This window comes from Anoplophora glabripennis, unplaced genomic scaffold (genome assembly GCF_000390285.2).
Source record: "Anoplophora glabripennis isolate ALB-LARVAE unplaced genomic scaffold, Agla_2.0 scaffold829, whole genome shotgun sequence".
Classification (NCBI taxonomy): Eukaryota; Metazoa; Arthropoda; class Insecta; order Coleoptera; family Cerambycidae; genus Anoplophora; species Anoplophora glabripennis.
In genome coordinates, this window is record NW_019417933.1 from 125,458 (window position 1) to 153,422 (window position 27,965).

The 27,965-nt window shown below is 33.3% G+C and overlaps 2 protein-coding genes across 2 annotated transcripts; both read left to right on the forward strand.

The window, feature by feature from the left end:
* Positions 1-490: 490 nt before the first annotated feature.
* LOC108911118 (RE1-silencing transcription factor B-like) lies at positions 491-7,185 on the forward strand. Its single transcript, XM_018715956.1, has 5 exons — positions 491-604; positions 658-960; positions 1,062-1,249; positions 3,750-4,199; positions 7,176-7,185. Exons 1-5 carry the CDS (start codon positions 491-493, stop codon positions 7,183-7,185), a joined length of 1,065 nt encoding a protein of 354 aa, XP_018571472.1.
* Positions 7,186-10,098: 2,913 nt separating this feature from the next.
* Positions 10,099-26,422, forward strand: LOC108911119. Its single transcript, XM_018715957.1, has 10 exons — positions 10,099-10,312; positions 10,366-10,668; positions 10,770-10,957; positions 14,060-14,239; positions 18,785-18,843; positions 18,896-18,984; positions 19,116-19,406; positions 19,463-19,728; positions 22,795-23,181; positions 26,302-26,422. Exons 1-10 carry the CDS (start codon positions 10,199-10,201, stop codon positions 26,420-26,422), a joined length of 1,998 nt encoding a protein of 665 aa, XP_018571473.1. The 5' UTR covers positions 10,099-10,198.
* The last annotated feature ends 1,543 nt before the right edge of the window (positions 26,423-27,965 follow it).

The following is a 27,965-nucleotide window of genomic DNA, read 5'->3' on the forward strand; positions in this document are numbered from 1 at the left end:
GGCCCAGCCAGGACAAAAGGAGGTCCCACAAAGCGCCTACACCGGCCGCAATTGCGGTCGGGGTAGACGACGGATGGGGCCCACCTACGAAGGCTGTCCAGGCCTACACGAGATGAGGCAGGATAAAGAGGGATAATCCCCCTCGATCCCAAATCATTGAGGCCAATTTCTAGCCATAGAATAATGGCGCGAGTTCACTCGAACCGATAACATACCGCCAGTGTTGCCAGGTGGGGCTATTTGTAGCGGAACTGGCTATTTAAAATTCCATGGGCTACATATTTTATATTTCTAGCTATGGACTAATGGCACGAGAGGAACAGTCCCTCACGGTCCCAAATTACCTAGACTACAAACCACAGAACAACAATATAATTCACTAATGTAACTAAATTTTCTATGGTGCAGCCTTTTTTGTAGGTTCCTGTTGTGTGAAAAGTATATTTTTCTTATAAAATATTTTAGCATTAACGTTGTAAATCTATAAGGCATGTTTAAAGAAGAACCGTCCTGTAGGCTTTGCCTTATTGTTGTGAACGACGAAAATCTCGTAGTAATAGAAGAAACTATTAAAGAAGTTCTAGATGTTCTTTTGCTGAAACTAGTAAGAAATACCGCTGCGATTATTAGACATTACTTATATCATTCACATTTTAGCACGAAAAAGAAAAGAACAAATCTATAATGTGTAATGCCTGTTCCGTTAAATTGTTTGCGGCATTCAATTTCAAGGCAACGTGTACGGATACCGAGGACCGTATCTTTCCATACATCGATTCTGAAAGGGGGACGCCGGTCGACCTAAGAGAAATTTATCTAAAGGAAAGAGGTAAAAAGCATTTAAAAGATGTATTGGAAGACGAGAGGATTTGTCGATTGTGTATGCAAGTGGTCACTTGTGGATTTACACCAGTAAAAGAAGTGGATGTCGATACACTCTGTCAATATATTCCGGAAGTGGTAAATAGGTTTTTTGATTTTTTGAAACAAATTTTTGTTCGAATTATATTCATGTTCATTCGTATACCAGAAAAGAAATTGAAATAGATTTTTTCTTGCAGAACTTGACTTCCACCACAGATCCCGTTGTGTGCAAAGCTTGCATCGATTCTTTGGACACCCACACGAGTTTCTTAAAGGGCTGTTTTAACGTGGAAGAGAAAATTAAAAATATTTCTGTCGACAAAACCGTAGAGAGTCTATTTCATATTATCACAGAAAAAATTGAATTAAAATCTGAAGATTATAAGTAAGTTCAAAGACTTTTCAGTTTTCTCTTTAGATTTGTTATTCATTTACAATGATCCGACAATTTCATATTATAACTTGGTGTGAAATCTTTAAACATATCAAATATGATGTAGGTGTTTTGATCAAAATTTTTCATAATGACAGCACTCGTTTAAAAAAAATGCGAAGGGGAGGGACCAAAATGAGCAGCAAATGATCAAAACGGCCAATTTCTTCCGTTATTCAATGATTTTAAAACGGATATACAGAGTGTTAGTTCTTCATGAAAAAATAGTGGGGTGGTTCATATGAAGCCTTCATAAATGTTTACAAGCCACGTGATCAGTAATTTTATTTCCTTCATGTTGGCCATTAAGTTCTGGTAAAAAAACAATAAGATCAAGACTACATCAAAACGCAACATTTGGTTTTACCGCTTGATGATTGGTGTAATTTTTCACGACATTTCATTCGACCAATCAGTGATCGGATTATCTCGAATGTAGAAGCAATGGTTTGTTACTGTTTATAATAAACGGATCATTATGACCGATGACGCTAAATTGACATTTGTGCATTTTTCATTGGCGTCTGTCGTCCGTGTTTATTTTCGTGGTGCCATCGTTTTATTGTTTCTTTGGCTTCAATTTTAAATCGTACATATTTCAAATCAATCGGTTGTTTTCGAAAGGAAGACGGCAGAAGTTTTTAAAGATTTTTTAATTGAAAGGTTACGTTACGGCATGGATTTGGTGAAATTCCTCAACACATTTTCAAAGTACTTGATGAACAAACGAGTTTAACTCCATCTTCCTCAAAAACAGTACGTCCTACGGAATCGCCACTAGCATACCTTTTCTGTATCAATCTTTGGGGTTTTTAATTCAAGAAATTTTGACTGTTGTAGCCCTTAAGCTGCCGGCATGCGCCTCCCTGCTTTTCGTAATAAAACGGTTTTCACGGTTTTCTTAACGTACGGTTCACATTGACTCGTGCACAATTTTATCTATAACAGTTTTAAAGATAATTAAGAAAAATCTTAAATGTAACTTTAAAAATGTTATATGAACTACCCCCATTATTTTTTTATGGGGAACTCACATTCCAGTTTTTTTAAGCCCAACACCCTGTATACAGGATGTTTCGCATAAGAACTGACATAGAGCAGCGGAATCGAAAATATGGTGATTTAACTCAACTTACCTTTATACTAAGCTAAGCAATTGAAGCGTTTTAAAGGATTGATAAGGGTTGAATACATAAAGGAGAAGAATTATTCTATTTGTAAACTTTGGTTATGTTCAACATATAACATATCTTCTGAAGGTACAAGCACATACTTCTAGGATAGAAGTATGTGGGTACAAGCCTACAGGAATCTATTTGTATAGAAAGTAGGATTGATAATTCTCATTTGTGTTTAAAAGAAGAGAATATGTACCTAAAGCAACTTATAAATGAATTACGGAAAAACAATTTGTTACTAAAACAAAACAAACCGTTATTAGAAGAAAAAATTTCAGATATACGAAAACAACTGAATAAAAAAAACAACACAAATAATAATTCAGATGTCAGTGCTAGCGAAAAGGGTAATATTTACCTCTGACAATTCCCAACACTCGAATGAGTCCTTGGTCTGTATCTCTACCGGATGGCCCAAATAATATTTCTTGAACAAAGTAATTCGTTGGCTACAAATAATCGACCAAGTAATAATGATCAATCCACATCTACTTGGGCTCAAATAGTCTCCGATCAACTTGTCACGGAACGAGTTTTAAATAAAAAATTATGTTTCAGCAAAACAGCCCATCTTTATAAGAATGGGAGAGTGGGGTGAAACAAAAATTTCGTTGGCGTAAGTTTTGTCTAAAGTGCCAGACAAAACTTACACAGAGCAAGGGCATGTAGGGAATTCCAAAATATGGTGATTTAACGCAACTTACCTTTATACTAAGCTGCACTTTTGAGAAGTTATAGGCCTTGAATTTCAAATTTCGGAAAAATCAATATCTCGTTTATAATTGAAGTTTGAGAAAACAAATTTGGTACCCCGTGTGAGTGTACATGCCCCTGCTCCTTGTCGGTTCTTATGCGAAACACCCTGTTTTATATTTTAACGCTACTCACCTCTGTGCTAAATTGCTTCGTTTCGCTAAATGACATCAGAGTTGGCAAAACATTTAAATGAAATTTGTTGCGCAAGTACTTGGGTATAGATCTCATTTGACACAAAAGTAATTGCATTTGGAGAAATCGAAAAAATACCCACACATATTTTTTGCCGGTAACCTTATAATTTCAGTTCTTATTTTTCTCTCTAGTATTCTTTTTCTGAACTTCATAGGGATTTCACTTAATTATTTTCATGATCATCATTAACATACTTAATTTCATCATAAAATGGAAATAATGCCTTGTACAGTTCTGACACTTGTAAATGCATTTGGCATTACTATAACTTCTTAAAATGAAAACCTTGCTTTGAAAAATACTCTGTATGTGCAATTTTTCAGCGACTCACCACTGGAGACCTCCGATGATGAACCATTCCGGAAGAGTGACTGTGAAGATACGAAAGAGGATGGATGTAAACACGGGAATAGATCAAAGAACAAATATGATATGAAAAAAAAGCAGGAGCTCAATGAATTGTACAGTTGTGATAAATGTAGTTACAAAACTGGAAGTAAGATCCATTTTGCAGCACACTGTGCTAGATACGGGGAAGATTTGGAAGTGTACAAGTGTGAAATGTGTGATTATAAAACTGAAAATAAGAAATTACTTCAAAGGCACCAATTGAGGCATAAAGGTCCCTTGCAAGTCCAGAAGTACAGGTGTAACGACTGCGATTACGAAACTAATAAAAAGAGTAATATCAACCAGCACCAACTGACACATAAAGATGCTTCACAGCTTCAAATGTACAGGTGTAACGACTGCGATTTTGAAACTAAATATAGGCAATATATCAAACAGCACCAACTGAAACATAAAGATCCTTCACAGGTTCAAATGTACAGGTGTAATGACTGTGATTACGCAACTAAATACAAGAATGCCATTAACCTGCACCAACTAACGCATAAAGATCCATCACAGGTTGAAATATTCAAGTGTAACGACTGCGAATATGAAACTAAATACAGTGGTAATATCAATCGGCATCAACTGACACATACAGATGTTTCACAGGGTCGAATGTACACGTGTAACAATTGCAATTACAAAACTAAATACAGGGCTAATATTAAAAAGCACCAACTGAAACATACAAATACTTCCCAGGTTCAAATATACAGGTGTAACGACTGTGATTACGAAACTAAATACAAGAATGCCATTGACTTGCACCAACTGAAGCATAAAATTCCGTCACAGGTTCAAATGTACAAGTGTAATGATTGTGATTATGAAACAAAATATAAAAAAGCAATCGAAGGGCACCAACTGAAGCATAAAGATCCATCACAAGTTCAAATGTACAGGTGTAACGACTGTGATTACGAAACAAACTACAGAAGTCATATCAATCGGCACCAACTGACACATAAAGAAGCTTCACAGGTTCAAATGTACAAGTGTAACAATTGCAATTACAGAAGTAAATATAAGGGTAATATTAAAAAGCACCAACTGAAACATAAAAATATTTCCCAGGTTCAAATGTACAGGTGTAACGACTGTAATTATGAAACTAAATACAAGAATGCCATTAAAATACATCAACTGAGACATGAGGATCCTTCTCAGGTTCAAATGTACAGGTGTATCGACTGCAATTATGAAACTAAAAACAAGTGCCATATCAATCGACACCAACTGACACATAAAGATGCTTCACAGGTTGAAATGTACAGGTGTAATAATTGCGATTACAGAACTAAATATAGGGGTAATATCAAAATACATCAACTGAGACATGAGGATCCTTCTCAGGTTCAAATGTACAGGTGTATCGATTGCGATTACAAAACTAAATACAAGAGTACTCTTGAACGGCACCATCTGAAACATAAAAATGCTTCCCAGGTTCAAATGTACAGGTGTAACGACTGCGATTACGCAACTAAATACAAGAGTACTATTGAACGGCACCAGCTGAATCATAAAGACCCTTCACAGATTCAAATGTACAGGTGTAATGACTGCAATTACGAAACTATATACAAGAATTATATCAAACAACACCAACTCAAGCATAAAAGTGCTTCACAGGTCCTATCATACCATTGTAATGATTGCAATTTTGAAACTAAATTTAAGAATAATTTAAAAAAACATCAACTGACACATAAGGATCCTTCTCAGGTTCAGATGTACAGGTGTAACAATTGCAATTTTGAAACTAAATTTAAGGATAATTTAAAAAAACATCAACTGACACATAAAGATCCTTCACAGGTTCAAATGTACAGGTGTAACGATTGTGATTACAAAACTAAATACAAGAATGCCGTTAAACTGCACCAACTGAAGCATAAAAATCCATCAGAGATTCAAATGTACAGGTGTAATGACTGCGATTATGAAACTAAATATAAGAGTAATATCAAAAAGCATCAACTGAAACATAAAAATATACTTCGAAGGTTCAAATGTAAGGTGTAACGATTGTGATTACAAAACTAAATACAAGTATGCCATTAAACTGCACCAACTGAAGCATAAAAATCCATCAGAGATTCAAATGTACAGGTGTAATGACTGCGATTATGAAACTAAATATAAGAGTAATATCAAAAAGCATCAACTGAAACATAAAAATATACTTCGAAGGTTCAAATGTAAGGTGTAACGATTGTGATTACAAAACTAAATACAAGAATGCCATTAAACTTCACCAACTGAAGCATAAAAATCTATCACAGATTCAAATGTACAGGTGTAATGACTGCGATTACGAAACTAAATATGGGAGTCGTATCAAACAACACCAATTGACACATAAAGATGCTTCACAGATACCAGTCATGCAAGTAACGACTGCAATTATGAAACTAAATACACGAGTGGTATTAAAAATCACGTGTTGAAGTATAAAGTGCCTTCTTAAATACAATCATAGTGCTATGTTTTGCTAAACTCTATGCATAATGAGTTTTTGAGGAGACTTCAAATATGTTTGCAGATGTGAATTACTGCCCTTTGTGTCTCGTGCAAAATATCAAAAATGGAAGTATTTAAGAGCTACAAATGTGGATATGATAATATATGTTCATAAATATTGGAATAAGATGTAAGTTAATAAAGTGTTGATGTGTTTTCCTGTTCTAAATTATTTATTTTGTAAATACGAGTTGTATACATGTGGGTGGGGAGGTTATCGCAAGTTTCTATTTTTGATACCAAAAGATTGAGGTTTTATTATTAATAATTTTTTCATAGCAAATTCAAGTGGTTTTCAAATATCTAAATAGACGGATTTAAAAAAAATTTATACATAAATATATGTAATTTTGAAAAATTACTCTCTGGACTTAATTTACACCGTGAATTGTTCCCGCAGTTAAAATATAAGTCTACACAAATTAGAATATGTTCTAATTTTCGTGTATTTCTTCATGAAGTTCGGAAGTACCGACAAAAATATCGAAGTTAAATTATTATTACTTCTTTATAAATAGGCATACTTAAACTGGCAAAGTACGATTACAATTTTTTTTCGTGTTATCTCAATTTATTCAAGAAAATGTGTTCATTTTCAATCTGTCTTTATTTACCAAGACTTTCCTGCAAAGTTGGTAGTAATTGATTTTGTTTCAAAGAAATTCAGAAAGTTTAGAACAATGTAAAACCAAGCCTTTTATGAAAAAACCGATTAGTTTATTCATGAATTAATTCTCACTGTAAAACAGCTATAAGTAACACTATTTTTTAAATGATTTTTTAAGACATAGGAATGAGGTTTAAACCCTATTCTAGTTTTTGTATTGTAGGCCTGAATGAATTAAATAAAATTTAACTATACATGCTCTGATTTTATATGTAATACTGTACCTATCGTACTATAAGACTGTTCCACATCGGACAACTATGATAACAGTAATGATTGTTTTTTTTTCATCATTTATTATAGCACTTGTGTGAAAGTTGTGATTTTTTAAGTTGGGTCGTCCTTCAAATAAATTTCTAATTTCCTCGCAAAACTGTAATCATCTGTCTGTATCATCTGCCCACAGTTCTTGTAAGATGTTCACTTTATGAGGATGCCATTGAGACTTCAGAGTTGTGTGAACGGAGGACTTCGAGAAGTTAAAGTTGGCCGTGATAGATCTAATAGATGAGCAGAAGATTTTCAGTAACGGCAAGCATCACATTTTGACGGTCATTTTCGCTTACCATTCTTCACATGATCCAGATCTCTCTTTTATACTTCCATTTCTTCAAACTTTCCAATCATAAATTTTTAAAAATAATTTAACAACGAATGAATTGGAACTAAAACGATTCACGTTATACCTAAGGTACTCTGGTGAATTTTATGTGTTATTGATGTGTTTTTTTTAGAAAAAAAAAAGCTTTAAAATAAGTAGAAAAAGATTAATAGGGTAGGTACGTTTTAGGCTATTATGTATTAAAAAGCAGGGCACTAAGGAACTAGAACGTTGATGGGTTTTTATTGCATGAATCGTTCAAGTGGTTATTTAGAAGGTGGAAATTGGAGGTAGGGGATTTCTCAGTATATCTCAAAAACGAAGCAAAATTTGAGGGTATTGCATAGGGAAAATTTTGTAGATAATGAGATTTTCTATCGAAATGGCTTATTTAAAAAATTTATGTACTGCAAAATATATTAAAAACAATTTAACATAAAAATGCAAAAAATTCAATTTTTTGTTTTTTTTTTTTACTTTTATGCAAATAACTTTTCTGAGCAGTGATAGGTATAGGCATTGCTTCATAGAAAAAAAAGTATATAAAATTTCCTTTCCTGTTAGTAAAAAACTAATTGAAATTCAGATATCATATAAAATTTAAAGAGAGGATACGTGTAGTAATCGATGCTGATCGATCTGTATTGGTAATTGACTACTTTTACTAAATATTTAAACGGAAATTAATTGCTTCATGCACAAAATGAAATTTTAAGAAGAAAAAGAAGATAGACTGACAAGTATTACTTATTTTTAAGAAGAGTTCCCGTGTTATTTGTAATTTATATTTACTCTGTTACTTGTTTGTTATGAATAAATATTTATTTTTGTTTTAATTAGGTACAAATAAATTCGTTTTTTGAATCAATTAATAAAACATTGAAATCTTTGGTAGATAAAACATTTTATTTTTACAAAATATATAACAAAAATATAGAACATTGCTAAAATATTTCTTTATAATACCTTATTAATTTTGGTCTATACTCTATCTCGGAATAAATCATGGAACCATATGTTATGTTCGAATTAAATCAACAATTTTACGAAAGTAGAATTAAATTTTACATCAATTTTAAAATATGTACCCAGAAAACTAATCGATTTTAAACAGTTATAAAATATTTAGATTACCTATTTTTCGTGACCTTTATAATGGAGTATATTTTGTTAAAATTTTGGTATCAATTGGTTGTCATGTTATTTTAAGCTTCTTGACATTTTGAGAGATATATCATTCTGACCTTCAAAAGAAACAGTTCCAGACACGTTCCAGATCTCTTCTGAAGAAGAGAGCGATATGACTCTCGAAGCATATTGAGAACTTTAAACCGACAACATAGCAATCAGCTTAGAAATTGTCCAACCATAATTTATCCACTTTCCATAGTCAGTTTTCAGTTACACTAATATAGTATATTATTGGTTATTCAAAAAAATATCGATTGTGCTATACTCTATCATATGAATTCCTTCCCTATCGTCTCTTTCATAATGCCGATTTTGATTATTTTGATTTGGAGGCAAACATGCAGATATATCAATATTTTTTTCAAGCACTTCTAAATCATCATGTAAGGTCCGATCAATTTTTGTGTCCCATCAATTATTCCTACAACCCCTGGAAATTCATATTGGGCAAAATATTGTTCGATTACAACTGCCTCATTACCTCGGCCATTCTATAATTGGTGGAGACAAGTTACTTAGCAAGTATGTAACTTTTCCGGTTGTTGTAGAGTTTAAGGCAATACAAAATTTACCAGAATGATGGGTGAAATAATAAATAAATAATAATTAGAAATGTTAAAAAAACTTGGCCACTATATTCAGGTACAGTAATTTCAAAGTAGTTCTTATTCTTTACTCTTTCTGCGTCTTAGAGTAAATCTATTTCATCATCACTCAAGCTGGACAATGCGTCTAATGTGACTATTTTTTACTTACATTAAACTAAAATAGTAACAAAGTAATTATCAAAAACATAAACCTTACTTATAGGTTAATATTGACAGGACACGTCATAAATTCCTTGAAAACTAGTTTGTACGAACACCAAATTCTTCTCATAAAACTAATATTTTTATTACCTATTTAGTTTAATTACAGTCCAGAATGATATATTTTCATTATTTATATAATTAAAAATAGCTTACATTATTTATTTTTAAATTTTTTACACATCACAAAAATGACATGATTGATTTATAATTCAAACTGCCGCGTTTTATCTCCCCTCTCAACATATGTGATATATGGAACACTAGCGCTCTCTTATTTTGGTAAGATTTTTGTTTACATGGAGTTCGGCATCCTTGTGTAGTCTCCATGCTCTAAAAGTTCATTTAAATCGAAAAACTCTATGTCGTTGTGCACCATAGAACATTTCTTGTATATAATTATGTTCAAACCATAGAACAATATTCTTTATAAATTACTAGTAACAGTAACTAAATTTTCTTTGGTACAACCTAGAAATATTTTGTAGGTTAGTGTTGCGTGAAAAGTATTAAGTAATATCACAGTATACTAATCAAATTGATTAGTATACTGTGAGTAGCATTAACGTTGAAAATCTATAAAACATGTTTAAAAAGAAACAGTCGTGTAGGCTTTGCCTTATTGTCGTGAACGACGAAAATCGCGTAGTAATAGAAGAAACTATTAAAGAAGTTCTAGATGTTCTTTTGCTGAAACTAGTAAGAAATACCGCTGCGATTTTTAGACATTACTTCTTTCATTTATATTTTAGCACGAAAAAGAAAAGAACAAATCTATAATGTGCAATGCCTGTTCCGTTAAACTGTTTGCGGCATTCAATTTCAAGGCCACGTGTACGGATACCGAGGACCGTATCTTTCCATACGTCGATTCTGAAAGGGGGACGCCGGTCGACCTAAGAGAAATTTATCTAAAGGAAAGAGGTAAAGAGCATTTAAAAGATATGTTCAAACACGAGAGGATTTGTCGATTGTGTATGCAAGTGGTCACCTGTGGATTTACACCAGCAAAAGAAGTGGATGTCCATACACTCTGTCAATATATTCCGGAAGTGGTAAATATGTTATTTGATTTTTTGAAACAAATTTTTGTTCGAATTATATTCATGTTCATTCGTATACCAGAAAAGAAATTGAAATAGATTTTTTCTTGCAGAACTTGACTTCCACAACAGATCCTGTTATGTGCAAAGCTTGTATCGATTCTTTGGACACCCACACGGGTTTCTTAAAGGGCTGTTTTAACGTGGAAGAGAAAATTAAAAATATTTCTGTCGACAAAACCATAGAAAGTCTATTCCATATTATCACAGAAGAAATTGAATTAAAATCTGAAGATTATAAGTAAGTCCAAAGTCTTTTCATTTTTCTCTTTGGTTTTACAATGATCCGACAATTTTATTTTAAAGCTTGGTGTGAAATCTTTAAACATATCAAATATGATGTAGGTGTTTTGATCAAAATTTTTCATGATAGCACTCGGTTAAAAAAAATGCAAAAGTCAGGGACCAAAATGAGCAGCAAATGATCAAAACGGCCAATTTCTTCCGTTATTCAATGATTTTAAAACGGATATACAGAGTGTTAGTTCTTCGTGAAAAAATAATGGGGTAATTCATACGAAGCCTTCATAAATATTTACAAGCCACGTGATCAGTAATTTTATTTCCTTCATGTTGGCCAGTAATTTCTGGTAAAAAGACAATAAGATGAAGACTACGTCAAAACGCAACATTGGGTTTTACCGCCTGGTGATTGGTGTAATTTTTCACGACATTTCATTCGACCAATCAGTGATCAGATTATCTCGAATGTAGAAGCAATGGTTTGTTACTGTTTACTGTAAACGAATCATTATGACCAATAACGCTAAATTGACATTTGTGCATTTTTCAATGGCGTCTGTCGTTCGTGTTTATTTTCGTGGTGCCATCGTTTTATTGTTTCTTTGGCTTCAATATTAAATCGTGCATATTTCAAATCAATCGGTTGTTTTCGAAAGGAAGACGGCAGAAGTATTTTAAAGATTTTTTAATTGAAAGGTTGCGTCACCATGGATTCGGTGAAATTTCTCAACACATTTTCAAAGTACTTGACGAACAAACACGTTTAACTCAATCTTCCTCGAAAACAGTACGTCCTATGGAATCGCGACTAGCATACCTTTTCTGTATCAATCTTAGGGGTTTTTAAAACGTTTTGAAAATTTAAGAAATTTTGACTTTTAACGTACTTTTTTTCTTAATTATAGCCCTCAAGCCGCCGGCATGCACGTCCCTGCTTTTCATAATAAAACGGTTTTCACGTTTTTCTTACCGTACGGTTCACATTGGCTCGTGCACAATTTTATCCTTACCAATTTTAAAGACAATTAAGAAAAATCTTCTTAAATGTAACTTTATCACCCATCTCGGAATTGCGACGTTAAAACGAAATGTTATTTGAATTTTTTTAAGCCTAACCGGGACACCCTGAATACAGGGTGTTTCGCATAAGAACTGACATAAAGCAGGGGAACCCAAAATATGGTAATTTAACGCAACTTACCTTTATACTAAGCTAAGGAATTGAAGGGTTTTAAAGTGTTCAATACATAAAGGAAAAGAATTCTTCTATTGGTAAACGTTGGTTATGTTCAACATCTTCTGAAGGTACAAGCCTACAGGAATCTATTTGTATAGAAAGTAGCAATGATAATTCTCATTTATCTTTAAAATAAGAGAATATGTACCTAAAGCAACTTATAAATGAATTACGGAAAAACAATGTGTTCCTAAAACAAAACAAACAGTTATTAGAAGAAAAAATTTCAGAATACAAAAACAACTGAATACAAAACCAACACAAACAATAATTCAGATATCAGTGCTAGTAAAAAGGATAATATTCCCTGATTCTTGAGCTTTTTCAAACACAGCCACAGGAACACAATTATTTTCTTGTATTTTTACCAATTTCAGATAGATAAATAGATAACTATTTATTAAATAATTGATAATAAACAATGTACCATAGCAACCAGTAGGTATAACGAAACTTACCACGGTTCATTGTGCACCTACAGTAGTAAGAAATATCAAGTCGTAGGAATATTTTTTTTATTAAATTCCAATAATTCTCCACAAATATGATTGTGATGTGATTACGAATAAAGCGTTGTATTGCATTGGTGTTATAATTGCCATTTATCCCCTAAAAAATATTAAACGCTCGAACTACGTTCTCGCATTTAAACATTCTTGAATGGATAAAATGCTACTTAAAACACTGATACAATAAATAACTATTATCTGTGTCTGACATTTTGTTTATGGATTTATTGTATGATTTTATACATAGCTGTAAAAATTTTACAATAATTAAAGTATAGTAAGCGATGTAGAAAAAAACTTGGAGATGGTTTTTCTTCACCTTTTTGCACTTAATTTTATTAGCGAAAATCGGAAAGCGGAATTAAAAACGGTCGCCAGCGAGGCTCGATAGCTTTGAAGACTTCCTGTCGAATCATGGAGCTCTGGACATATAGGGGGGAGCGAACGAATGTACAAAAAAAAAACAATGGAGGGGGTATTTAATCGGAAAACTAAATTTAAATTAACAAGAACTTATAAAAAAAAATTAAAAAACCGTAAAAATAGCCTTAAATGTCTTTTTTGATAATTAAATTAATTATTAAATATCTGAATAGATTCATTAAAATTAAAACTATGTTATTAGTACTATCGTTGATTCAACTATTGTGAAAAGAAACAAGATAATTGTTAGATTTTACTTTTTGCTTAAATTGACGAGTATTCTTATTGTGATATTACTTAATATGTATTAGAATTTTGTTGTGTGTGCCTTTCAAAATTTCTACCTTTTATCGTAAGGGGTGAGGGGAATGACAATTCAAAATCCTACCGGTATTAATATGTTTAAAAAGTGCAATGGCTCTTCCCGTTGTTATGTCGTAGCACCTGTACCTGGTCGCTGCTAGTGCTAACTACAGACTTACCTTGCCAAAATGTCACAACTGATTGATCTGGATTTCTTATTAATAAAATGTCCAAAAACGAAATTCCTCGTCTTATTTCAACTTTATACACTATTTGACAAAATGAAAATTATTTCACTGTAATAAAAACAAAATAATGCATTGCGAAGTTCATAAACTTATAATTGAATGTTTGTGAAAATCTTTGGAAGTTACTCTCCTATTTAATAATACATGATTCAATGAAGTCTAAGAGTGACGGTCATAGGAATGATAGCAAACACTGAGTTGTTTCCTTTCGGTGGTACAAATGTATAAATAATAATCACATCTCATTAACATCAAATGTAAATATGTTCCGTTATTAGAGTAATTTTTTGTGAAATGCAATATTTCGGCATGTGTCACCTGTACCCTCTTAATTCTAAAACCCGTTTTTCAAAAATACCCTATATTTGCAATTTTTTCAGCGACCCGCCACTTCAGAGCTCTAATGTTGTACCATTCGAGGAGAGTGACTGCAGTTACGAATCAAAATACAAGAGTTACATCAAACAACATCAATTGAAGCATAAAGATCATTCACAGGTTCAAATGTACAGGTGTAATGACTGCGATTACGAAAGTAAATACAAGATTGTTATCAAACGGCACCAACTGAAACATAAAGATCCTTCGCAGGTTCAAATGTACAGGTGTAACGACTGCAATTACCAAACTAAATTAAAGGGTAATATCAAAAATCACCAACTGAAACATAAAGAGCCTTCGCAGGTTCAAATGTACAGGTGTAACGACTGTGATTACGAAAGTAAATACAAAAATTCTTTCAAAAGTCACCAACTGAAACATAGAGATCCTTCACTGGTTCAAATGTACAAGTGTAACGATTGCAATTACGAGACTAAATATAAGCCTGCTGTCAAAAGTCACCAACTGAAACATAAAGATCCTTCGCAGGTTCAAATGTACAGGTGTAACGACTGCAATTACCAAACTAAATTAAAGGGTAATATCAAAAATCACCAACTGAAACATAAAGAGCCTTCGCAGGTTCAAATGTACAGGTGTAACGACTGTGATTACGAAAGTAAATACAAAAATTCTTTCAAAAGTCACCAACTGAAACATAGAGATCCTTCACTGGTTCAAATGTACAAGTGTAACGATTGCAATTACGAGACTAAATATAAGCCTGCTGTCAAAAGTCACCAACTGAAACATAAAGATCCTTCGCAGGTTCAAATGTACAGGTGTAACGACTGCAATTACCAAACTAAATTAAAGGGTAATATCAAAAATCACCAACTGAAACATAAAGAGCCTTCGCAGGTTCAAATGTACAGGTGTAACGACTGTGATTACGAAAGTAAATACAAAAATTCTTTCAAAAGTCACCAACTGAAACATAGAGATCCTTCACTGGTTCAAATGTACAAGTGTAACGATTGCAATTACGAGACTAAATATAAGCCTGCTGTCAAAAGTCACCAACTGAAACATAAAGATCCTTCGCAGGTTCAAATGTACAGGTGTAACGACTGCAATTACCAAACTAAATTAAAGGGTAATATCAAAAATCACCAACTGAAACATAAAGAGCCTTCGCAGGTTCAAATGTACAGGTGTAACGACTGTGATTACGAAAGTAAATACAAAAATTCTATCAAAAGTCACCAACTGAATCATAAAGATCCTTCACTGGTTCAAATGTACAAGTGTAACGATTGCAGTTACGAATCAAAATACAAGAGTTACATCAAACAGCATCAATTGAAGCATAAAGATCATTCACAGGTTCAAATGTACAGGTGTAATGACTGCGATTACGAAAGTAAATACAAGATTGTTATCAAACGGCACCAACTGAAACATAAAGATCCTTCACTGGTTCAAATGTACAGGTGTAACGACTGCAATTACCAAACTGAATTAAAGTGTAATATTAAAATTCACCAACTGAAACATAAAGAGCCTTCGCAGGTTCAAATGTACAGGTGTAACAACTGTGATTACGAAAGTAAATACAAAAATGCTATCAAACGTCACCAACTGAAACATAAAGAGCCCTCTGAGGTTCAAATGTACAGGTGTAACGACTGCAATTACGAAACTAAATACAAGACTCGTATCAAACAGCATCAATTGAAGCATAAAGATCCTTCACAGGTTCGAATGTACAGGTGTAACGAATGTGATTACAAAAGTAAATACAAAAACAATATCAGACGTCACATGTTGAATCACAAAGAATTTTCATAAATGCAAATGTACAGTATCCTTTGTTTACAGCCGAACATAAGGAGTCTTTGAGGAAACGTCAAGTGATGCATAAAAAATGGTTTGCAGGTGTGAATAATAATAATTCGTGAATGAAGGGTAATAACCCTTCATTCGTTGTGCAAAATATTGGCAAATTAAGAGCGACAGGTGTGGTTATGACACCGATACTTTTCCTGTTTCTTACAATGTGACGGTCCGCTGATTGACAAACGGTTCACAACTTTGCCAAGTTATATGTTAAACTTGTGCATTAATTTTAAACAGCGATATTGTCATCTGTGTAGAACATGTAATTAATTGACAGGTCTAATGTAAAATAAATATACATGATTTTTATAACATAAAGCTGCGAGCTTAGTTATCACATTTGTGGTGGGAGATCAACTATGCAGGGCGTCCCAATTTTAATTTTTATGTACTTATTTATGCTTTTGTTTGTTGTAACATGTTTTGAAATGTCAACCATTTTCGAAATAGTAGAGATATTTGAATTAAAGTTGGTGTACCTACGTTACATTGGGTCGAGTTTCTAAAAGGTGTCCCAAAAGCAACGTAAGATTTGAATTGTGCGCCATTTTCATTAGTGATGGGCACTATGGAATGAATTCTACTATCGAATAATTACTAAGCTATTGAATAAATTCATTTGAATAAAATCATTCTTTACTACTTTTAACCGCCGTTGCTTAGACAACTACGAATGCGTGCTTTCTGACTCGAACTGATATCGAGTGCTATCGATCGCTGCCCGCAAGTGAATGCAGAGCTGTTATAACCGTCATCGCCGTCCCTATGAAATTAAATATTCAAAAATTGCAGTTGGTANTATCAAGTCGATAGAGAATCTTGATTATTTCTGGCAGGCAGGAAAGAATTATTTATTGATGTTTTTCTTCTCTGTTTAACTAAAATCGATACTATGCTCTACAACTGCTACCGTTTCTTAAATATAACACATTTTGTGGTAATCGACCACATAGATAATATTGAAACATAGAGGTTTTATCATTCAGTGAACATTATTTCTTGAATTTTTCAGTTTCCTGCTAATAATTATAAAACATAAACATATTTTTTCTTTATCAAATATATTTAAGTGGATAATAAATTGTATGCACCAGATCAGTAATAACTAATACTCAACAAAATATTAACTATGTTAGCCTTCTCGTTAAGTCTTCCAGATTTATGGTATTCTTTTCAGCAATACTCTGTAAATATTTTTTAAAACAAGTCTTGAATTGTGTCTCTTGCAAGTTCATATGGCACATGTATCAATCAGTGTTCGCAACCGTACGATAATTATCACACATATATGATAATTTCATGCCTACGTACGATGTATGACAATTTCCATTATAATGCAAATTTTGAGAATTCATCAATTTTATTCGTACCCTGCTAATCAATAACGCGATGATTCTTTCTTTTTTCTAACTGCGCTATCTATTGGCTCATTCCTTCCTTAGGACGTATGCTGTCTTGCCGACTCATGTGTCAATCATTTCGTCCAGGGACCTTTCATCCATTCGTCGCATTCTTCCACGAAATTTACTTGTTGTCGCGGCTGTCAGCTGCGGCTACGATAATTGCCTCACTTCGGGTTGTGAACACTGGTATCAATGTGTCTGTCTTAGAGAATTTTTATCTAGATTACAAACTCGAGTCCAACCTAAAAAAATATGGCCATTACTTTATGCGTTCTTATATTAAATGCATGAAACTAATGGTGTTGGCTACTTTGAATCTAATGTAAAGTATTTAAAATGATAATTCATGTCTAAGAAAGTTTATTATCATTTAGAAACAATCGCTTTGGTGCTTACGCGAGTGCTTGACATATATAATAAATGATATAAAACTTACCTTATAATTTGCATTCTTGCCATCACAGTAAAACAAATTTAAGTCAGACGATAGAAACTAATTGCTGTGCTATTCCTGGAAAACTACTCCAGCAATAAATCTGATGATAAACAATTTGTCAGGAACTAACTACTGTCTAATGAATTGTCAAGAACCGAAGGTTGGAAGTGAGGCTGGACAGTTCACTGCTTACATTCCAATTCTACTTCACACCCTTGGGTAGCCTTGATACAATACGGTGTACCATATTCCACTTCTCTTCTGTTTTAATCTAATCGCTGATAAACGTGGTACCTTTAAATTTCTGTAAATAAGTTTCTGTAAATTGTTTTTAAAGCCAAGATTTTAATTTAATTACTATCACACTTGTTAAACATAGTTCCATATAAGTTTTATTAAAATTTTATTTTTGTATTCTTGAATGATTGAACTAAATTAAAACAAATAAGATTAAATGGATTGTCATTTCAATACCGTAATAGATTTTATCAACAAAAGACTAATATATTTTGTGTGAGAAGAACACTGAACACTGAAAGTTAATACAACGTATATAAATGGAAGTATAAATAGGTATTAATGTTTTTCTTCCTAATAGGAAATATATAAACATGCATTTCTAAACATGTCATTTATTATTTTCAAAAGTTGGATAACCTATGTAATAAACATAGGAATAATAATCAAAATTTACATATTTGTCCTGAAATTCACACCTAAACAAAACTGATGTTTCCGACAGATGACAGAAATTCTGGATCGCGCTGTTTCGAATAATTTGCGGCAAATTTGATAAGACCCGATGGTCAACCTAATAAATCTGTCGGGGTCCAATCGTCATCCAGCAAGTTGTCAGCTGCCAATCATAAAAACCTGTCAGGCTGGAAGTGACGTCACGTTACTCATATCAGTCATAGCACCATTCTAGTTCCTCCCCCCCCCATGGGTTGTTAGAAGTGAAGGCTTTATATTTTTGTTTTTTGTATCCGTGTTCTATTTATACGTAAAAGAATATGGCAACATTGCCAACCACAACTATGCTGCAGCTGCCGTAAGAAGCAAAGGTTCAAGGTTAGAAATAGAATGAATAGGTTAGAAGTTAGAGGTGAAGGCTTTTTATGTATTTTTTGTATCCGTGTTCTATTTATATGTAAAAGGAGATTGTTGCAGACCAATGGCTGATATAAAGGAAACTTCGTGTAGGCATTGCCTTGAAAATATAACCGCCGATGAAAGTTTTGAAATGGTAAACAATATTCAGACATTCTAGATGTTCTTTTGTTGAAGATAGTCTCAAGTGTAAAGCAACTTTTAGTATTGAATTGTTATTTTCTGCTACACTTATTTTCGTTCTATTTAAAGTTGTATATTTTTCAGAAATTTGGTAATGAGAGCAAAGAGGCTATATGTAACGTTTGCAGAAGAAAGTTAAATGCAGCGTTAGAATTCAAGTCAACATGTCTGAATACCGATAACACAATTATTCCTTATGTGGATAGCGAAAAAATGTTACAGCTCGACTTAAGAGAAGTGTACATGCAGGAAAAGAAAAGTGAATTAGTTTGCGGTCAGAAAATATCTCGATTGTGTATGCACCCAGTAGAAAGTGAGTTTAAGTGCATACGTGAAGTGGAACTTGAAGCTATTCAGAAATTGATTCCTGAAATGGTACAAACCATATTAAATAATTGTATATTTAGTAATTTAACAAAATTGCTTTGTAGGATATAAATATCATCAAAGATCCTGTTGTGTGTAAGCAATGCTTGTATACTCTATGTACTCACAATAGTTTCATAAATGACTGCTCAGAGGTAGAAGAAAGAAAAAGTATTTTTGGTAGTTCAACCACAGGAAGTCAGATAGATACATCTCCACTTGATTTATTGATTAAAACTGAAAACCTCGACAAGGAATTCGATATTAACGAGATGGAAATGTCAATCAAACCTGAAAATATGGACATAAAATCGGAAAATGAGGAAAGGAGGTAAGAGAAGACTATTTTAACATTAATTTAAAAAATGGCAGCCGGTCGTCTTGAAACCGTCGCGATTTATATGATTAAATGCGTACCATACCATCTGGTGATAACTGATTGTAACAAATTATGCGATTTTGTCAGTTATAAACGGTATATTGTACAAATTTTTATACAATGAGAAAGTTAGGTTAACAAGTTACTGGGAAAAAATTTAAGATCATTATTAAACATAAACAATCAGTATGGCTTTAAATCAGATATTGTACAATGACTGCTATACTAGATTTTATACATTTATAATTTTTTTTATTTTTGGCCAGAAATCGAAATTTTCTTGAAACGAAAATGATAGATCTCACTAAGCTACAAAACAATTGATGGTGATGTAAGCGGATTGCGAGAAGAAAACCAGTTTAGCCTGATTTATACACGTATTAAATCATTCTTACAGAAAATTCATTTTTGTGCTAATTTAAATTACAAAATATCCTCAAAAAATTCTTATCAAATGAAGTCAAACAATATTCTTCGATATCAGAAATCTAGTTATGCAAAAAGTGTCTTAAATTCATAGGCAAGAGTCTTAACAGTTGATATTGCAGGAAACGACTGTTTCGTGCAATACCGACTGGCATCGAATATACCACAGCGATTTCTAGTAATAGCTAGTAATAAATAGTTATACAAAATAAACACTAGAAATGATTTGACTAAATATGTATGGTTAATACGAAAACTCACACTTGATACATTGAAATTGTTAAATAATCATTCATAGAAGTATTTTATATTTTTTGTTCTTTCATTCCTTTTGACAAAGATGAACACTAAAATATAAGAGCTACTACAATCCACATTTTATTTCATTCCATAAGTTTTCTAAAAAAAAAATTGTGAGATCATACCTGTTTATATGCGTAACTGAAGCCGGCATTTTTTCTGCTGAACGTGTTTTTTATCATTAATTGTTATAAACAAAGTATACAAACAATTTCAGCTTTGGCACTATTCTTTTTTTTTGACATTTCTCAAGGCGTGTAGTGGCCATATTAGTCTCACCTCCTCCTAAAGACCAGCAGCTGAAGGTTGTTTTCTTATGTACCGTGAAAGACCTTACACATGGATGAAAATCAGCCTTGGTACTATTAGTCACTAAAATGTGCCGCGGGCTCTCGCTCTATTAGTACTTTTGTTGATTATAGAGGGTGGGCCACCAGTAACGCGTCGGTCGCTAGGGACCAAACTGCAAATGTTATAGAAACCTGTTTAGGTGGGTACGTGTAGGTTGATTACGGCTACATTTTAAAAATATTTTGAAATATACAGGGTGTGCAGGAAAGGCGTACCATATCAAAGTTATGTATTTTTAAATGGAACACCCTGTATTTTACTGCATTTTTAAAAGCACCGTAAAAAATAGGTGAACTTTATTAAAGGTTCTGCATACCTAGGACTTACAGATTGTGAGATATTTCAATTTTAGTGAAAATGCAGGCATAGAGTAGAAACTTAATATTAGCAATAAAAAAAATTATTTTAAGGAAGTAGCTTTGGAGAGTGTATTTTAGATCCTTGAAAGTTATAAATTATTATATTTGTCGTCACTTAGTATTATACAGGGTGTTCAAAAAACTGCTGTTATTTTAAATGGAACACCCAATATATTTTTGCTTCGGGAGTTAGGAAATTTAAAACTCTAGATTTTTTATATAGCCCTAAACAAAGAAGTCCATTGCGGGAGGTTTGGGCACGTAGGTAGCCACTGACCATTCCTACCTATTCATTTATTACTAAATTTTCGATTTATATAATTTCTCACTGAATATGAAAAATGTGCAGCTGCGCTAGCTAATTGCATTCACATTTTTCTCCTTATATTTAAAGAGAAGTCATCAAGAAGAACCCAAACCAATTCAATAAAGACCTCGATAAAGACATGTGGATACATCTTACAAAAAAATTCGTTAAAAAAACGAAACGGCACAAATATCTCCAATACCGTTAGGGATAGGTATAGGGAACCTACACACATTTTGAAAGAGTTTTAGATTTTCTAACTCACAAAGTAAAAATATACTGGGTGTCCCATTTAAAATAACCAAGTTATTGCTGTTTCAAATCGAGAGAAGTATACAGCAGTTTTTTGAACACCCTGTATAATACTAAGTGACGACAAATATAATAATTTATAAGTTCAAGGATCTAAAATACACTCTCCAAAGCTGCTTCCTTAAAATAATTTTTTTATGGCAAATATTAAATTTCTACTCTAAGCCTGCATTTTCACTAATATTGAAATATCTCACAAACTGTAAGTCCTAGGTATGCAGAACCTTTAATAAAGTTCACCTATTTTTTAACGGGCCTTTAAAAAAGCAAGAAAAAAAAAGGGGGTCCAATAAAAAAATATATAACTTTGATATGGTAGCCTTTTCCTGGACACCCTGTATATTTCCAAATACTTTTAAAATGAAGCTGTAATCAACCTACATATACCCACCTAAACAGGTGTCTGTAACATTTGCCGTTTGGGCCCTAGCGATCGAGGCGTTACTGGTGGCCCACCCTGTATTATGGTCATGGATAACCTTGAAAGTAAAAACAAGATAATCGTTTGATTTTAGTATTTACTTAAATTGACGAGTATTCTTATTATAGTATTACTTAAAATTTGAATTTTGTTGTGTGTGACAATTCAAAAGACGACTAGAACTAATAGGTTTAAAGTACTGTGGTTTTTTCGGTTGGTATGCCGTGGCGAATGTACCTGGTGGCTGCCAGCTACAGATTTACCAAAATGTCAAACAACAACAACTTACTATCCCTTTTAATAACACATAATTCAATCAATTCTGACAGTGATGATGATAGAAATGACAGCAAGCACTGAGTTGTTGTGGTACGGTGGTACAAATGTATAAATAATAATCACATCGCATTAACTTGAAATGTAAATATGCCGTTTACTGGAATAATCTTTTGCTAAACACAATATTTTGGCATGTATCACCTGTAACCCCTTAAAATTAAAATTTGATTTTTAAAAATACCTTGTATATGCAATTTTTTCAGCAACTTGCCACTACAGAGCTCCTATATTGTACCATTCGAGGAGAGTGACTGTAAAAATGAAATAGAGGATGGATGTAAACACGAAAATGGATCAGTTGTGAAAACCATGCAGGAACGCCAAGTACTATACAAATGTGATAAATGTATTTATGAAACTGGAAGTAAGATCCGTTTTACGGTACACAAGAACGATTCGGAACTGTATAAATGTGAATCGTGTGAGTACGAAACTGAAAATAAAAAATTACTTCAGAGACACCTGTTGAGGCATAAAGACCCTTCAAAGGTTCAAACGTACAGGTGTAACGACTGCGATTACAAAACTGTATACAAGAGTCACATCCAGCTTCACCAACCGAAACATAAAGATCCTTTACATATTCAGATGTACAGGTGTAATGACTGCAATTACGAAACTAAATACAGCAATCATATCAAACGACACCAACTGAAGCATAAAGATCCTTCGCAGGTGAAAATGTACAGATGTAACGACTGCGATTACAAAACTGTATACAAGAGTTATATCAAACAGCACCAACTGAAACATAAAGAACCGTCACAGGTTCAAATGTACAAGTGCAACGACTGCGATTATGAAAGTAAATACAAGAATACTATGAAAAGGCACCAACTGAAACACAAGGATCCTTTACTGGTTCAAATGTACAAGTGTAACGACTGCGATTACGAAACTAAATACAAGAGTCGCATCAAACAGCACCAACTGAAGCATAAAGATTCTTCGCAGGTTCAAATGTACAGGTGTAACATCTGCGATTATGAAACTAAATACAGGAGTAATATCAAAAATCACCAACTGAAACATAAAGATCCTTCGCAGGTTCAAATGTACAGGTGTAAATACTGCAATTACAAAACTGTATACAAGGGTCATATCAAACAGCACCAACTGAAACATAAAGATCCTTCACAGGTTCAAATGTACAGGTGTAAAGACTGCACATACGAAACTAAATACAAATGTATTATCAAAAGGCACCTATTGAAACATATTGATCTTTCGCAGGTGAAAATGTAGAGATTTAACCACTATCGCACAGCATCAACTGCAACAGAAAGTAAATTTGGAAAGTAAATTAAAGGGTAAAATCAAACGTTATCAACTGTATTGAAATAAATCGGTTGGAACACGAAGACCGGACTGAAACAGAGGCCGACAAGTCATTTTGGACTAGCATTTGTACAATTCACTAATACCTAATTAAGTCTACATTTTCCGTTTCTCACTACGTGATAGTTTGCTAAGCGTATACATTAGTTTTAAACAACGATACTGTAACTATGTAGAATATGTAATTAATTGAAGGGTCTAATGTAAAATAAATGTGCATGATTTTTATAATAGAAAGTTGTTGACGTCACTGTTACATTTGTGGGTTGGGAGATCAACTATACAGGGCGTCTCAATTTCAATCTCTTAAACTTGGTGTACGTTACATTGGCTCGATAATGAGCCATCTCATCGATCGACACTTGTGACCGATTTTTTGATTAAAAATCGCAATTTAACTGTCAATGCGACTTCTTTCTTTTCGGAAAAATACATTTGCCGATTTAAAGGAAAACGGTTTGTGGACGTAGAAATCATCCAAAAGGCTTGTACCGACATCCTGAAGGATATCTTGGCCGACGATCTAAAATACTTATTCGACATGCATTTAGGCAGTGCAAATCGTTGTATTGGGTCGGACTATTTTGAATAAAATAAATCGGTTTTGTCAAAAAAACTTTGGAACGGACATTGTAGATAGGGACACACTTCGTTAGCGAATAATATACCTACTTTATTATCAACGGCTATAATAAATCTTGAAAAAATATCTAATAAACAAGTTAGATGCAAATCTTTATTATTAGATTCATTGTTGGAGATTCATGACCTGATTTGGCTGAAATCAAGTTAAGTTCGTTAAATAGTAGTTTACTAGTCGAATTTCAAATCAAATAGTTATCTTGCAAGCACTTAAAAAATCAAGTAGTACTTCAAAGCCACTTGACTTTTTTTTCAATTTTGTATAATATTCAAAATAGCAGTCAGATTTATTTTTATGTTCATCACAAAAACAAAGCGCCTACACCGGCCGCATTTGCGGTCGGGGTAGACGACGGATGGGGCCCACCTACGAAGGCTGTCCAAGCCTACACGAGATGAGGCAGGATAAAGAGGGATAATCCCCCTCGATCCCGAATCATTGAGGCCAATTTCTAGCCATGGAATAATGGCGCGCGATTAGTAGAGATATTGGAACGTCACATACCGTGTTAAAAGCGCAGCGTTATTTGTGCGCTAATTTGTCTTGAAAATATGAGTTATAGAACATCCGAGGGTAGTTGTTTGATATTGATGACCTTGATTGGTTTTGTCTAATCATATTCTATGTGCTTAATCGTCGTCGGCTTTTCCGACATCACACGAAGCACTTGCGAGCTAGATGCGCTATACGTTCGTAAATTACACCAGGCGTTATCGTTATTACGGCAGCGCGACAGCTGTATGCAACTGCGCATGCTTAGATGTCTAATTACCGCATGCACTAAGGCCCGTATTCATAGTTCTACCTTAAGGGTGAGTTTGAGCCAAAGGGTCCCTTAAGTATTTCATAAGCACCCGAAGGATGACAAAACGCCCTCGACTGAAGCCCAGATTGAATTAATCTGGGGTTCAATATCTCTATTAAAGTTGTTTATTTTCGAACTACTGCGCATGAACAGTATAACTATAACGTTTACGTTGTTCAAGTGGCCTAAAATCTTGCTATTCTTTTACATTTGCTGTATTCTTTTTACCAGCCGACTGTCTCACTTGTAAGAATAATTAAGACAAACTGAGCTGAGATGAAGTAAGATAAATCGAGGCAAATTTATGTCTAAAAAGAATGCATTAAAGTTACAGATCTCAAATCACAATTATAACCTCTAATATTTTTACATTTGTATGTGATAAATCATTTTTATTTCCAACAGGATTTTTGTTTTATTAACTGTTGTATAAAAATGATTTTGTGGTAAGTATACTTTACTACTACCCTACTAAGATTTCATATTTCGTTTCTAATACAATTGTTATGATTATCGAATACTATATTATAGGAATGTGTAGATATTACATTTTTATTTTCCATTTTAAAAAATGTAAAGGACAAACCTCCATATATTTCATGGTACAGTAACCACACTTTTAAGTAAGATATGAAATGGAACATTTGAACATTACAAATATACGGCACAGAACGCAAAAAGTTTTCAACTCACGTTACGACTCACTTCTAAGTTTTATGAAAAGCTAGCTCAGTTGGGGAAAGGGGGGAAGAAATTTTCTTAGTTAATTTCACTTTGTACTCAACTTAAGCCATATTAAAAGAACATATACTTTTTCCTAAATTACTAAGACGAACTGAGTGACTCAGTTAATCTCAGTTAAACGTAGTAAAAAGAATACAGCTATTATGCCTTATGTACAACCTACACCGGCCATGCTTTTAGTTGGGGTAGACGATGGATGGGGCCCACCTTCACGAGGCTGCCTACACCTACAGAGATAAGGCAGGACAAAACAAAGAGAGACAGTCCCATATTACCTAGGCTACAAACCATAGAACAATAATGTAACTGATTAATGTATTTAAATGTTCTATGGTGCAACCTTTTTTGTAGGTTCGTGTTGTGTGAAAAGTATTTTTTTCTTATAAAATATTTTAGCATTGATGTTGAAAATCTATAAAGCATGTTTAAAGAAAAACCGTCCTGTAGGCTTTGCCTTATTGTCGTGAACGACGAAAATCTCGTAGTAATAGAAGAAACTATTAAAGAGGTTCTAGATGTTCTTTTGCTCAAACTAGTAAGAAATACCGCTGCGATTTTTAGACATTACTTATATCATTTATATTTTAGCACGAAAAAGAAAAGAACAAATCTATAATGTGCAATGCCTGTTCCGTTAAACTGTTTGCGGCATTCAATTTCAAGGCAACGTGTACGGATACCGAGGACCGTATCTTTCCATATATCGATTCTGAAAGGGGGACGCCGGTCGACCTAAGAGAAATTTATCTAAAGGAAAGACGTAAAGAGCATTTAAAAGATATGTTGGATCAGGAGAGGATTTGTCGATTGTGTATGCAAGTGGTCACTTGTGGATTTACACCAGTAAAAGAAGTGGATGTCGATACACTCTGTCAATATATTCCAGAAGTGGTAAATACGTTATTTGATTTTTTGAAACAAATTTTTGTTCGAATTATATTCATATTAGAAAAGAAATTGAAGTAGATTTTTTCTTGCAGAACTTGACTTCCACCACAGATCCCGTTATGTGCAAAGCTTGTATCGATTCTTTGAACACCCACACGAGTTTCTTAAAGGGCTGTTTTAACATAGAAGAGAAAATTAAAAATATTTCTGTCGACAAAACCATAGAAAATCTATTCCATATTATCACAGAAAAAATTGAATTAAAATCTGAAGATTATAAGTAAGTCCAAAGTCTTTTCATTTTTCTCTTTGGTTTTACAATGATCCGACAATTTTATTTTAAAGCTTGGTGTGAAATCTTTAAACATATCAAATATGATGTAGGTGTTTTGATCAAAATTTTTCATGATAGCACTCGGTTAAAAAAAATGCAAAAGTCAGGGACCAAAATGAGCAGCAAATGATCAAAACGGCCAATTTCTTCCGTTATTCAATGATTTTAAAACGGATATACAGAGTGTTCTTCGTGAAAAAATAGTGGGGTGGTTCATATGAAGCCTTCATAAATGTTTACAAGCCACGTGATCAGTAATTTTATTTCCTTCATGTTGGCCATTAAATTCTGGTAAAAAAACAATAAGATCAAGACTACATCAAAACGCAACATTTGGTTTTACCGCTCGATGATTGGTGTAATTTTTCACGACATTTCATTCGACCAATCAGGGATCGAATTATCTCGAATGTAGAAGCAATGGTTTGTTACTGTTTATTGTACACGAATCATTATGACCGATGACGCTAAATTGACATTTGTGCATTTTTCAATGGCGTCTGTCGTCCGTGTTTATTTTCATAGTGCCATCATTTTATTGTTTCTTTGGCTTCCATATTAAATCGTACAAATTTCAAATCAATCGGTTGTTTTCGAAAGGAAGACGGTAGAAGTATTTTAA

What these genes read in the sequence shown, in the direction of transcription:
- LOC108911118 (XM_018715956.1), top strand. Translation starts at nt 491, where the DNA reads ATGTTTAAAGAAGAACCGTCCTGTAGGCTTTGCCTTATTGTTGTGAAC. An exon ending in ATGTTCTTTTGCTGAAACTA is followed by an intron (nt 605 to 657) that starts GTAAGAAATACC and finishes TTCACATTTTAG; the next exon opens with CACGAAAAAGAAAAGAACAA. An exon ending in TTAAAATCTGAAGATTATAA is followed by an intron (nt 1,250 to 3,749) that starts GTAAGTTCAAAG and finishes GCAATTTTTCAG; the next exon opens with CGACTCACCACTGGAGACCT.
- LOC108911119 (XM_018715957.1), top strand. Translation starts at nt 10,199, where the DNA reads ATGTTTAAAAAGAAACAGTCGTGTAGGCTTTGCCTTATTGTCGTGAAC. An exon ending in ATGTTCTTTTGCTGAAACTA is followed by an intron (nt 10,313 to 10,365) that starts GTAAGAAATACC and finishes TTTATATTTTAG; the next exon opens with CACGAAAAAGAAAAGAACAA. An exon ending in AGAAATTGATTCCTGAAATG is followed by an intron (nt 19,407 to 19,462) that starts GTACAAACCATA and finishes ATTGCTTTGTAG; the next exon opens with GATATAAATATCATCAAAGA.